The sequence below is a fragment of the Tasmannia lanceolata genome, unplaced genomic scaffold (genome assembly GCF_043159265.1).
Source record: "Tasmannia lanceolata isolate RefF3 unplaced genomic scaffold, GAP_Taslan_0.1 ptg000002l, whole genome shotgun sequence".
In the NCBI taxonomy this organism is placed as follows: Eukaryota; Viridiplantae; Streptophyta; class Magnoliopsida; order Canellales; family Winteraceae; genus Tasmannia; species Tasmannia lanceolata.
In genome coordinates, this window is record NW_027518679.1 from 42,295,106 (window position 1) to 42,307,549 (window position 12,444).

A 12,444-nucleotide genomic window follows, 5' to 3' on the forward strand; every position below is an offset into this window, starting at 1 on the left:
TTTTAAAGGGAGGAGTAGATAAGCTTATCTAGGGGAGAGACTAGAGACACTTTCCTCATATATATATAGTGGGCCCACGCTGTGTGGATGATCCAAAGCATTCATTTGATAGGTCCTAACATAGATAGGGTGTGCCCAAAAAATCAGCACCAAAGGGTCATCCTAGAACTTCGTTTTGTGGGGCACACCGTGTCTAAAATGGACGCATATAAACGTGGACGTTTATATGTGTCCATTCTGGGTACCACAAGGCACCACAAAACGAAGTTCTAGGATGACCCTTTGGTGTTGATTTTTTGGGCACACCCTATCTATGTTAGGACCTATCAAATGAATGCTTTGGATCATCCAAACAGCGTGGGCCCACTGTGTTTTTTTAAAGGGAGGAGTAGATAAGCTTATCTAGGGGAGAGACTAGAGACACTTTCCTCTATATATATATATATATATATATATATATCACCACCACATATTGATACCGGCACTAGCATATATTGATACCTACACTAATCACTTTTATTTTACTTTTTTTAGCAAAAGATAAAAAAGGGGTGGCCCGGGGGCCCCGGCCATTGCGGGGTCTGGGGAGGGCTAGATGCCTAGATGTACACAGCGTTACGCTTGCTTTGGAGGCTGTTTCCGTTACTCGAACCTGTGACCACTAGGTCAGGAGCAAACTTTTCTCTTTTGAGCAAAAAAATAAATCCTTTACTACTAAAAGGGAAAACGCATGAATGTTCGTCTGCGTCTTTTTCCGAAATTACATACCCTTGCTTTGTAAATCTTTCTGTTCGGTCCCATTTCCCTGGGCTTTTTTGTCATTTCGCCCCTCAAGGCAGGTGTAAAAAATCCCACGGCATGTGATCTTGACCTTACCTTTCCCGGCCATGCGTTTCCATCTGCAAGAGTTATGTCGTCTTAGTCTACTTTATGTTCGTCCCCATAGTTCCAAAACCCTTCCTGCTCTCATTCCTCACGAAAATCTCTCATTCCTCACGAAAATCGCACGGAGCTGCCATTAAAGAAGAGGATTCCCCACCTTCGAATCAATTTCTTGTTGGATAAGGTAATTTTTCACATCATATCTGCAAATCAGGGTTTTGTGGGAGAGGATTTTGGTGGGTTGGGATATTTTTTTCCTGGGTTTTTTCTTTTGGTCACGACCGTTTCTTCTTTTGTTTGATTTTCATTTCCTGCTTGGTCTATTCTCTGTTGTTACTAATCTGATTTTTCTTTTCTTCAGCAACTGCACTATCTACAAAGGGTTTCAAGAAAGGTATGCTCCTTTGTTCGATTCTATCTCCTCCCTTTTGATTTTTTATCTTCTTTCTGTTGGATTTTGCTGTTAATTGAGGAGTTTAAAACACTAATCACGAATTGATTTAACCCTCATATGTCTGTTGATTCCCGCCTTGAAAGTAATGAATCATTTAAGAGGAAAAAGATTTCAATAGTTGGATGAATCTTGAGTCTACAACTGATGCTTTCAATACCCTGAATGACTTGATTCTGTCATTGTAACTTATCTGAATCTCTTTGTCGCTTTTCTTTTTTCATCTACTAATGGGGATGATGTGTGGATTTTAATCCTCTATATTTGTGAAGATCACTTTGTTGCCATTTTCTCCTTAGAAATTAATGTTTCTATTTTGAAATGAATGAAAGATGATGGGTTATAGATTTTTGAAATCCCAATCATGGAATCCATTTGTATTTAGTTCTTCTTTTCTGCATTTGCTAACAGAGTAAGATGCCTGTCTGTGCCTTCATTTAGGAAAATCTTCGAATAAATGGTTAAAACAATATGATCTATCTCTGATTCTTTTGTGACCCTGCCCTCCTTTAGTGTTAGTGTTCCCCTGAGAAATAAGAGTTTTTTTGTTGGTCTTTCAAGGATTCTGAAGATTACATTCTAGATTCTACTATAGAAATTTACTGTGCTCGGAAAAAAATCTGAAAATAAATAGAATAGGAGAAACTGAAGGGTATTCTTGTAATTTTCAGAAAACTTTTCATTGTCAAAAGGAGACTAACAAAAGGGGGTGGAAATGCTTGGATAGAAGTTGAAAACGAACTCATTCCCTTATTTTAATATCATCTGATCTTTCTCTTTAATTTACACTTTCTTAATCTGGAGTGCATGCCTACTTCATACGGTATTGTTCCTCATTTTATATAAATATTATATTGTATGTATGTTTAGTTCCTACTTTCTTTGTGAATTTCTTCATTTTTGTGATTTCTTTGTGAATTTCTTCATTTTTGGTTCCCGGATGCTGCATTGTTTGATCTTTACTAAGTTAAGCACATTATTGTTTTATATAGATTTGATATACTATGTTTGATTGCTGAGACGGTTTGTGGGTTTCGGGTTCTAGAGATCAAGTTACCTTTTTTTGCTTGCTATAGAGAGATTCTTCAAATTTGTAGCCGCTGGGCAAAGATTGTCCATTCCTTCTTGACAAATAGTTGGGTAGTTTTACAATGCTAAGATTGGGCGTTTTTTTCTTGGCTTTAGTTTGCCTTTTTCTTAGTCCAGTCCTTGGGCAGAAGGCTTCTTTGATGGAATTGATGTATTGTGAAAGCTATGAGGTTTCAAGCTTTGGATATGGGAGCAAAGTGCCTGTTTGGTTGAGTGAGAAATCCACCGTTCAGATGTTCTAGTTTTGAATTCATAGTCCATGTGGTTTTAGTGAATGCTAACTTTATATTTTTTTGTTAACTTGAGCCTTTGGGAGGATGGTGCCGTCGGGGCCTCCGGCACCCGTCGGTGGTGCCCAGTCTGTTTCTCCTTCTCTCCTGTGTACAAACTCTGGCATTTTTGGGAGCACAAAATGGTGCTTCTATCCCTTCAAAATCCGCTTTTCCATCACTCCTCTCCCCACATTCACAGTACAATAATAACATGAACTTGCTTGGGAACATGTCCAACGTCTCGTCTCTCCTCGGTTAGTCATTTGCCAATGGTGGGTCGACCTCTGGGGTTTCCCCTTCGGGAACCCTCCAACGTGGAGGCATTGATATGGGTGCCGAGTCTGACCCACTCTCCACTGCAGCCAATGGCAAGTGTTTTTCTATCGCTAATAAAATTAGGAATTCTTTCTTATAAGTTGACAATATCAAAAAAATAAAAAGCAGATAGCTTTTCTTTTAACTATTCTAAACATGAAAATGAGTGCTCCTCTTAGATGCTTTATAATGGTGTAGAACTACTATAATATTTGCAATCACATTTTTTTCCATTTTCCATCCCACTATCATTTTCTAAGTTCTTATTGCTCTTTTTAGGGTTGGTTTCTTCCACCTCTTATAGCATTGGGGTTATTTCTTGAAGGCATTTTGATTTTGTCTTGTGGTACTACTGTCTAGCACAATTTCCAAGATGAAGGTAAACTTCTCCACTATCTACAAGTTCTAAGTAGAGTATTCCAAATTATGTGAAATTTTATATGTTTGTCTGCCTTTTTTTATTTTGATCAAGTAATAGAACTTTTGCCTTCTTTGATTGACATATTTAAGCTACAAAACAAGTAAGAGTAATAAATACAGCCTTAGTATTTATTAAATTGATTTCTTTGCATAATGACTCCACAAGTAAAGGAATTGCTCATTTGATAGTTTAGATATGAATATCAGTTTTGATGTATTTATGATTGTACGTATTGAGAAAAAGCTTACCCAAATAGTCTAAATTAAATTTGTTGCTTACATTTATGTACATAAAATAATATGACAAAGGATTATGGAAAAAAGCATGCTACTCATGAAGAAACATATAATGAGAAGTTACATCATTGTAATAAAGAACGTCAAAGATATGCAAACTTGTCAAATGAAAAAAAAGAAGAGCTACGGAGAAGAAGAAGAGAGGCATATGCAAAAAAAAAAAGGAACCAAAATGAAGAAAATCAAAATGGACCAACAGGTTCGTATACACACACACACACACACACACACACACACACACACACACACACACACACACACACACACACATATATATATATATATATATATATATATATATATATATATATATACACACATAAAAATATGTAAAACCTATATTTTTGCTTCTACATTATAAGTAATATAATAATATGATGTAATAAAAGTATGATTAATCCGCATCTGTATATTTGCAGAATTGGTGAATCTACATAAACTAAAGCAGGATGTCTATTGTGCATATTGTAAAGCTAAACGATTCAAAGGAGAGCCCCCAACGCTATGTTGTCAAAATGGACAGGTTTCTTTACATGTTAATGAAATACCAGAGGAATTGTATCAACTATATACTGGCCAAACAAGAGACTCCAAAGATTTTCAAAAACTTATTCGTGGATATAATAGTTTTTTTGCCTTCACTTCGATGGGCGTACAAGTGGATAATCATATTACAAATTTGAAGAAAGGTGTATACACATTCAAAGTTCACGGACAATTACACCACTACATGCCGTCCTTAATGCCAATCGACGACTGTGCAAATTTTTACAGTTGTATTTCTATGATACGGAACATGAGACTCGTAATCGTTTGCGTCATATACCTGATCTTTGTCAAGACATCGTTGATAGGCTTATTTCTGTTTTAGAAATAAACCCTTATTCTCAATTCCTAAGGAATTTAAGACATCATGGGTCTCTAGAAGATTGCACCATTATAATCAGAGAAGACTCTGGATTGGACCAACGGGTATATAATGCTCCAACAGCGTCATAGGTCGCTGCAATATGGATCGAAGGAACCAACAACGAAAGCTTACATACAAGAGACATCGTCGTTCAATCACATTCAAGTGTTAGTTATAAAATCCAATCTTACTTTGGCTGTTACGATCCATTGCAATATCCATTACTATTCCCACACGGAGAAACAGGCTGGCATAAAGGCATAAGGAGATCTAATCAATTCAACACCAACAACGAGATATCAATTGTCCCTCGTGACAATTTTGCAGAATTCGAAACATTGCTATCCCATGAAAATGGTAAAATATATTTAAATACCTTCTTAACTTTGTAATATTATTCTTTAGAAAATTATATATATTGTAATCATATTTTAAGAATCAATGTGCAGTAACAACCAGCAAAAGAGCCAACACAAAAGATGTTACTTGTCGAGAATATTATGCTTTTATGTTTCAGATGAGGGATAACAATAGATGGAATATTATCCAGAGTGGTCGATTATTTCAGCAGTACTCAGTTGATATGTATGTAAAAGTGGAAACAGGACGGCTAAATTATTTTTATACACATCAAAGTACCATTCGTGGGGATTTGTATCAAGGTATTGTGGACAGTGTTGTTGCTGGGGAGACGCATGGGTGCAAAATTGGCAAACGAATAGTGTTACCAGCATCGTTTATTGGAGGTCCCCGAGATATGAGCGCAGATATTTAGATTCAATGGCTTTGGTACAACGGTACGGTAAGCCTGATCTTTTTTTGATAATGACGTGTAATCCATAATGGGAAGAGATAGTATCACAATTAAAACCAGGAGAAGAAGCGTACAATAGGCCTGATCTTACAACACAGATATTTAGAGGAAAACTTGAGGATCTCAAGAAACAGTTATTTGAAAAACATGTTCTCGGTCCTATAGTAGCTCATGTACATGTTATCGAATTCCAAAAAAGAGGATTACCACATGCTCATATGTTACTTGTAATGCAAAAAGAAAGCAAGCTGTTAAATCCTGATGAGTATGATAACATCGTGTGTGCCGAACTCCCAGATGAAAATAATGAACCTCTATTGTTCGAAAGGGTTGTCAAACACATGATGCATGGTCCATGTGGAAATTTAAGAACTTCTTCACCATGTATGGTAAATGATGGCTGCAAATTCCACTATCCAAGAGCATTCTCTGAGACAACCAAACAAGAGAAAGATGGTTACGCTACTTATCGTAGAAGATGCAATGGTTGGCAAGTATATATACGAAATAGCTATTTGGATAATCGATGGGTTGTTCCATATAATCCTTATTTGCTTAGGCGGTATAATTGCCATACAAATGTAGAGATTTGTTCCAGTATCAAAGCAATTAAATATTTGTATAAATACATATACAAAGGGCATGATAGAGTTGCAATGCAAATCATTCAGAATGAAGTGGAAATTACGGTTGACGAAATACATGCTTTCCAGAATGCTCGATGGGTATCTCCACCTGAAGCTCTTTGGAGAATCTACGGATTTGATTTATGTAAAATCTATCCGTCAGTCACAAATTTACAGCTTCATTTGCCTAATCAACAATTCGTTACTTATTGGAACAATCAGAAACTATCACAACTTCTACAACAAGTCCATCTTACTCAGACTATGTTGACGGAATATTTGAACATGAATGTTGTGGATGCAGATGCGAAGAAGTATCTTTATCGTGAATTTCCCGAACATTATGTTTGGGATGGAACAGGTCGTTTTTGGACCAAAAGAAAGAAACAAAGAGCTATTGGGCGAATACGGGCTGTAAATCCATCTGAAGGTGATACATAATACTTAAGATTGTTATTAAATCACATTCGTGGAGCTACATCCTTTACCAGTCTATTGACAGTAAATGGGAATTTATGTACAACATTCAAAGAGGCGGCACAGAAAAATGGGCTTCTCGAAGACGACAACGACATTCTCTTTTGTTTACAAGAAGCATCAACCTTTACAATGCCATCATCTCTACGAAGGCTATTTGCTACAATTTTGGTTTTCTGTGAACCAAACAATGTCAGACTACTGTGGGATGCAATATTTCCACATATGGCTGAAGATTTGAGAACCATTTCAGAGTATCATACCAACATAAGGGCTACTTATGTATTAAAGAAACTAAAAGGCATCCTTAAAAGTATGGGAAAGAAACTGTCAAAATATGATTTGCCTAAACTATCAAAAGAATGTATGGCAGATGCTGAGTAACTTGAAGAAATCCTTGAAGAGCAATCTATTGTAACTCCTCTTGAAGATGTAGAGGCTATTTCACAGTTGAATGTTAATCAAAAGTATGCTTTTGAAACAATAATGAAACGTATCAATGAAGGTAAACATGGAATTTTTTTTATTGATGGACCAGGTCGAACATGCAAAACATTTCTATACAGAGCCTTGCTTGCTAAAATCAGAGCATCAAATATCATTGCTATTGCCACAGCTACATCTGGTGTTGCAGCATCCATTATTCCAGGTGGTCGTACCGCACATTCACGATTCAAGATACCAATTGATGTAAAAATAACTACCGTATGTGGAATTCCCAAACAATGTGGTACGGCAAAATTATTAGTAAAAGCTGCAATAATCATATGGGATGAGGCACCAATGTCCAAGAAATATGCGGTAGAGGCATTAGATCGCACACTTCAAGATATTATGGAATCGTCACTACCATTTGGTGGTAAAATTATCGTTCTTGGAGGCGATTTTAGACAAGTTCTTCCAGTTGTACCATGAGCCACACGTGAAAAAACAATTGATTCAAGTTTGGTAAGATCTTATTTATGGAAGAAAATGGAAATTTTGATGCTAACCCAAAATATGCGGGCAAAGAATGATTTTGAATTCAGTGATTACTTACTACGGATAGGTAATGGTGATGAAGATACAATTCTTGGTAATCTTGTCCAAATTCCGGTTGACATGTTAATCGAGTACAAAGAAAATGAGGACAATAAGAAAAAATTGATTGATATGATTTTTCCAGATTTGGATAAGCAAATGTTGAGTAGTGATTACCTTGCAGAAAGAGGTATATTAACTACAAAGAATGAATATGTTGATGATATAAATAAAAGTATTATTGAAAATTGTAGAGGCGAAGAAGTTATATACTACAGTTATGACACTGCCACAGATGATACAAATACCTATTACCCAAAAGAATTTCTTAATTTGCTTACTCCAAATGGATTGCCCCCACACAAATTGGAGTTAAAAACATATTGTCCAATTATGTTACTGCAAAACTTAGATCCACGAAATGGACTATGCAATGGCACAAAGTTAATATGCTTGAGCTTCAAGCCTAATGTTATATTTGCTGAAATTTCTTTTGGGCAACACAAAGGGACAAAAGTTCTACTACCAAGAATACCTCTATGTCCGGCTGAAAATGAAACTTATCCATTTCAATTTAAGCGGAAATAATTTCCAATACGCCTTGCATTTGCAATGCCAATCAACAAAGCTCAAGGACAAACAATTCAGCATGTTGGGGTATATTTACCAGAGCCAGTATTCTCTTAGGGGCAACTCTATGTCGCATTATCTAGAGGCATATGAAGGCATACAACAAAGGTATTAATAAAGCCAACAGCAAGCATATCGACGCCTTTGATGTATACAAAAAATATTGTTTACAAAGAAATATTTTGTAAATGATATGCTTATATGAGACACAGACCTTTCTTTGTCATAAATATATCAAGTATTATGATATGACTTTCTATTCATTGCATATGTTTGCCGTATTTTATCTACATTGCAAATTTATATATGTTGAACAAACTACTAATATGATGCAGATAAATGCTCAATATGGACAAAGAATCTATTGCAAGCTTAAATCCTATGGATAAAGAAAAAGATTTATCTCTTCCCGATCTTCAATCTATTGCGAGTTTAAATCCTGGAGACAACAAATGGACAATCAAATGTTCCGTGTTGCAAAAAGGGGACACCATTTTTTATAACAACATAAAAGGATATGGATCTAGGAAGAATGTAACTTTCGTAGATGAAGATGTATGTATTATAATAAAGCCATATTAATCTACATTCTTTTACGAAATCATTATTAGTAAATAAATAATATATGTATATTTACATTTCATTATTCGTATTTTCAGGGTACAACAATATCAGCTACTCTGTTCAATGAATTGATAGAGTTATTTGATGACAAGCTACTTCAAGGTAAAACGTATTATATTTCAAATGGTTTCATCAAATACTATCGTTCTTGCAAGGAAATCAGTTTCAACAAAAGTCTACCGTTCGAGAAGCTATAAATGAGCAACAAATTGGTGGGACAATAAAGTATAACTTTGTTCCTTTGAAGATGACTCGTCCATATCTTCAATCACATTATTATATAGGTAAGCAAATGCATAAATATTTAACAAATTATTATTAAAGAATAGATTTGATATCTACCTTAATATTTTATTTTTACAGATATTGTTGTACTTGTGGTTGGTGCTGGCCCACCTTTAAATAGTATTCGAAGAAACGATCAAACAACATTAACTCAATGGCAGCTTCAAATCATTGACTCAGAGTACGTATGTCATATTTATAGTAAGATTATCAAATATGTTGATTTCTTTAGTTATTGTAGATGCACGACGCCTATGCAATTAACATTGTGGGAGCGACTTGCAAATGAAGAAGGGGAAATTATAGCAGCAAAAGTGGGTGAAAATCCAGTAATAGTTTTAACATGTATCAAAGTTCAAGATTTTCAAGGTAAATTTCATATATATAAATATTTGTATACATATTTGACGTTTGTAGTCACATGGTTATATATTTCATTTTGTTTTGAAATATAATACTCTTTATTTATTTTGAATATAGGCATGTCATTTTGCACAACTGGAAATACAATGATAAAGATAAATCCAGACATAGAGGAAGCTCAAGTCTTAAGAGAATGGTATTATTGCTCATTTATTTGCAAATATTGTTTATGTATTATTTGAGATTAATTTATATGCTATAACTAACTTTATATTCCTTGACAGGGCCAACACTAATCAAATGATAGTTGAGGAGCACAAAAAAAACCAACAAAGTTCCATCCCATCTATAATTTCTTCCACTGAAACTACCAACATCAGTGCAATTATCAATGATAAACAGCTACCTCACAGACAAGTAATATAATAAAATTGACAATGTCAATATTACTCTATTTAAAAAAAAAAAAATGTCTCCATTATAAATTAATCTCTCTTTATTGTAGGTTCAATTGTGCAAAGTACAAGCATGGATTGTAGAAATCAATAACCAACAAGATCCATGGTATCCATCATGCACGCTTTGTAAGAAAAAAGTTGAAAAATCTATTAATGCTAAAAAATGTGAGAGGTGTCATTCCAACAAGTTTGAGGTTGTTGATCGGTAAGCTTAGTTTACACTATTATGAAAATAATTATAATTATTATACTTACATGTTTTTATTCAACAAGATCCGTGGTATCCATGAGAGCTGTCATTCTAACAAGTTTAAGGTTGTTAATCGGTAAGCTTAGTTTACACTATTATGAAAAACGAATATAATTATGATACTTACATGTTTTTATTCAACAGATATTTATTCAAGATCAAGGTTGGAGATAAAACTGGCTCATTTTGGATCACACTGTTTGATAAGGAAGTTGAAAAGTTATTTGCTTGTGAAGCAAGTGAAATGAAAAAACTCAAGGTTTGAAACCTAACGTAACTTGTCAAAAAAAATTTAAGTTATTATTTCCACATATTCTATCTTCTTAATAATGCAGGAACCGAACAGTGTCAAGTTCATTAGTCGTATAAAAGAATGCATGTGGACTGCGTATACGTTCACCATAAAGATTTATGAAAGACAAGTTAAGGGTGAATCTTCACAACAATACACATGCATTCGAATAGAAAAAATAGATGGAGAAGATTGGGAAAAGACGCCAACAGAAATAGCCGCAATTCTGCTAGATAGGCAAATTGTATTTGTTTGTAACTCATATATATTTTTTCTTTTCCTTCTTTCAACTCCTATTTTTAATTTGTATTCTTATTTGTCTTTAAATATTCTTATTATTCATTTATTATTTTCAAGTGATCTATTTCATAATATCAAAACTCAAATGAAGTTATAGGTGGCTGAAGAACTTACTGTTTTTTTTTGGACAAAAGGTAAAACTTCTATTTTAAATTCATATTAACTATATTCAGTTGATACTCATTTATTTAATATTTTTAAATGATTTATTTCAGGGTATCTAAAATGGAGTTAAGGGAAGACGAACAAAGGACTTGCTGATCTTTTAGGGAACTTTTGGGTTTAATTTGCATCTTCCTTACCTTAAACTCAGTTTATATGTAAATATGATTATCGTGAATGTAATATAGGAGTTTTATGTACATAGTAGTGCTAATATCAATGTACGTTTACTTTTATGTACATAGTAGTGCTAATATCAATGTACGTTTACTGTTAAATATAACGTTACTTGCCTCCTTGTAAGCACAAGTATCTTCTTATCTTTCATCTCCATTAAAGTAATAATTCATTAAGGTTAAAATTTCTTCCCTCGGGTACTAACTGATAAAGCAGTGGGCTATGATGCTTTACCTACATCATAATTATCTCTTCAATGAATAATGCATAATAATGATCAGGTGTTGATCCAATGTTGTTGTTTCTTGCCACACTCCCTTTCAATGTGAGTCCAACATGGTTTACCTGACCAAACTAACTAAACGATCATGTCTTTTAGGAGTTTTAGATCTACATATTTATTTGAATGTTCAAGGACCTTAGTTGAATGTTATTCTTGCTTCGGAGTAGAGCAATGGGTGCAGTCCAATAAAGCAATATTGGAAGGGGAAAGAGGATTCGGGGTTTCTCCTACAAGTCTTTCATCCCTTCAAGAATCCTCAGGTCTCCATTTCATAGCCATAGACAACTATCTTAAAATATTTTGACTTCATATCAAACCGTGGTAATGACTGAATTGGAAATTTTGTTTATGATGTTTCTTGATGCAGGTGAAATATTGGAACTATCAGAAGGTACAAGCGGTTATGTAGACACCCCATTTTGACTGGACCCAAGTTCGTGCCGATTGTGCAAAACCTCGTCAAATCAGTGAGCTGGGGTCCCAAATTGAACCCTGGAGTAGCTTGAGGTCTCCCTTAGGTCTCCGTAAAATTTCGTCGAGATCCAAGTGCGTTTGCTCAGTGAATGAGCCAGGGCAGTGTGCGCAATGCAAATCAAAAGGGGGAGTGAATTATCTGCTGAGGGGGTTGTCCACGGAAAAAGGGGGGAAATATATCAATTTTTGTAAAAAAGGGTGAGAATTCGTTTTCTTCGATTTTTTCAGAGAGAAATGGAGAAGAAGAAGGAGATTTTGGGGAAAATCTCAGATCTGGATCTGAGATTTTCAGAAATAAGAGATGTTTTTCTTGATTTTTCGGGGGGAGGAGGCAAGATTGCTGGAAAAAAAGCAGAGGGAAAGAAGAAGGGGAAAATCCTTCCCGCCGGCCATCAACCCCATGCCCGCCGGCCATCTCCTTTTCTCCGGCCCCACCATCTTCTCCCCTCCGGCTCCATCTCAACTGCATCATCTCCACCTCCATCCAATTTCTACAACCCAACTCCTCCAAACATCACCATCACCACCTCCATTTCTCAGTAATCCTTATCCACCGAGCTCCGATCGACCACC

General features: G+C 35.2%; 1 protein-coding gene and 1 long non-coding RNA gene across 6 annotated transcripts; both read left to right on the top strand.

Moving 5' to 3' along the window:
* Positions 1-961: 961 nt before the first annotated feature.
* LOC143885098 (uncharacterized) lies at positions 962-8,563 on the top strand. 2 transcript variants are annotated; one of them, XR_013253141.1, is made up of 4 exons: positions 962-1,066; positions 1,264-1,276; positions 3,289-3,388; positions 8,539-8,563. It is a non-coding gene; the product is annotated as an uncharacterized LOC143885098 (long non-coding RNA). The 2 variants fall into 2 exon arrangements; XR_013253143.1 differs by lacking the exon at positions 8,539-8,563 and adding an exon at positions 4,146-4,521.
* Positions 8,564-8,567: 4 nt separating this feature from the next.
* Positions 8,568-11,240, top strand: LOC143885082 (replication protein A 70 kDa DNA-binding subunit B-like). Of its 4 annotated transcripts, XM_077389077.1 has the most exons (10): positions 8,568-8,758; positions 8,863-9,111; positions 9,191-9,293; positions 9,354-9,481; positions 9,593-9,671; positions 9,760-9,892; positions 9,981-10,138; positions 10,328-10,719; positions 10,833-10,909; positions 10,991-11,240. In XM_077389077.1, the coding sequence occupies exons 2-8, from the start codon at positions 9,075-9,077 to the stop codon at positions 10,446-10,448; spliced, it is 759 nt and encodes a 252-aa protein (XP_077245192.1). In that variant the 5' UTR covers positions 8,568-8,758; positions 8,863-9,074; the 3' UTR covers positions 10,449-10,719; positions 10,833-10,909; positions 10,991-11,240. The 4 variants fall into 4 exon arrangements, with proteins under 4 accessions (XP_077245192.1, XP_077245169.1, XP_077245183.1 ...); XM_077389054.1 differs by having other exon boundaries at positions 9,191-9,481; XM_077389068.1 differs by having other exon boundaries at positions 9,191-9,481; positions 10,328-10,442.
* Positions 11,241-12,444: the final 1,204 nt, after the last annotated feature.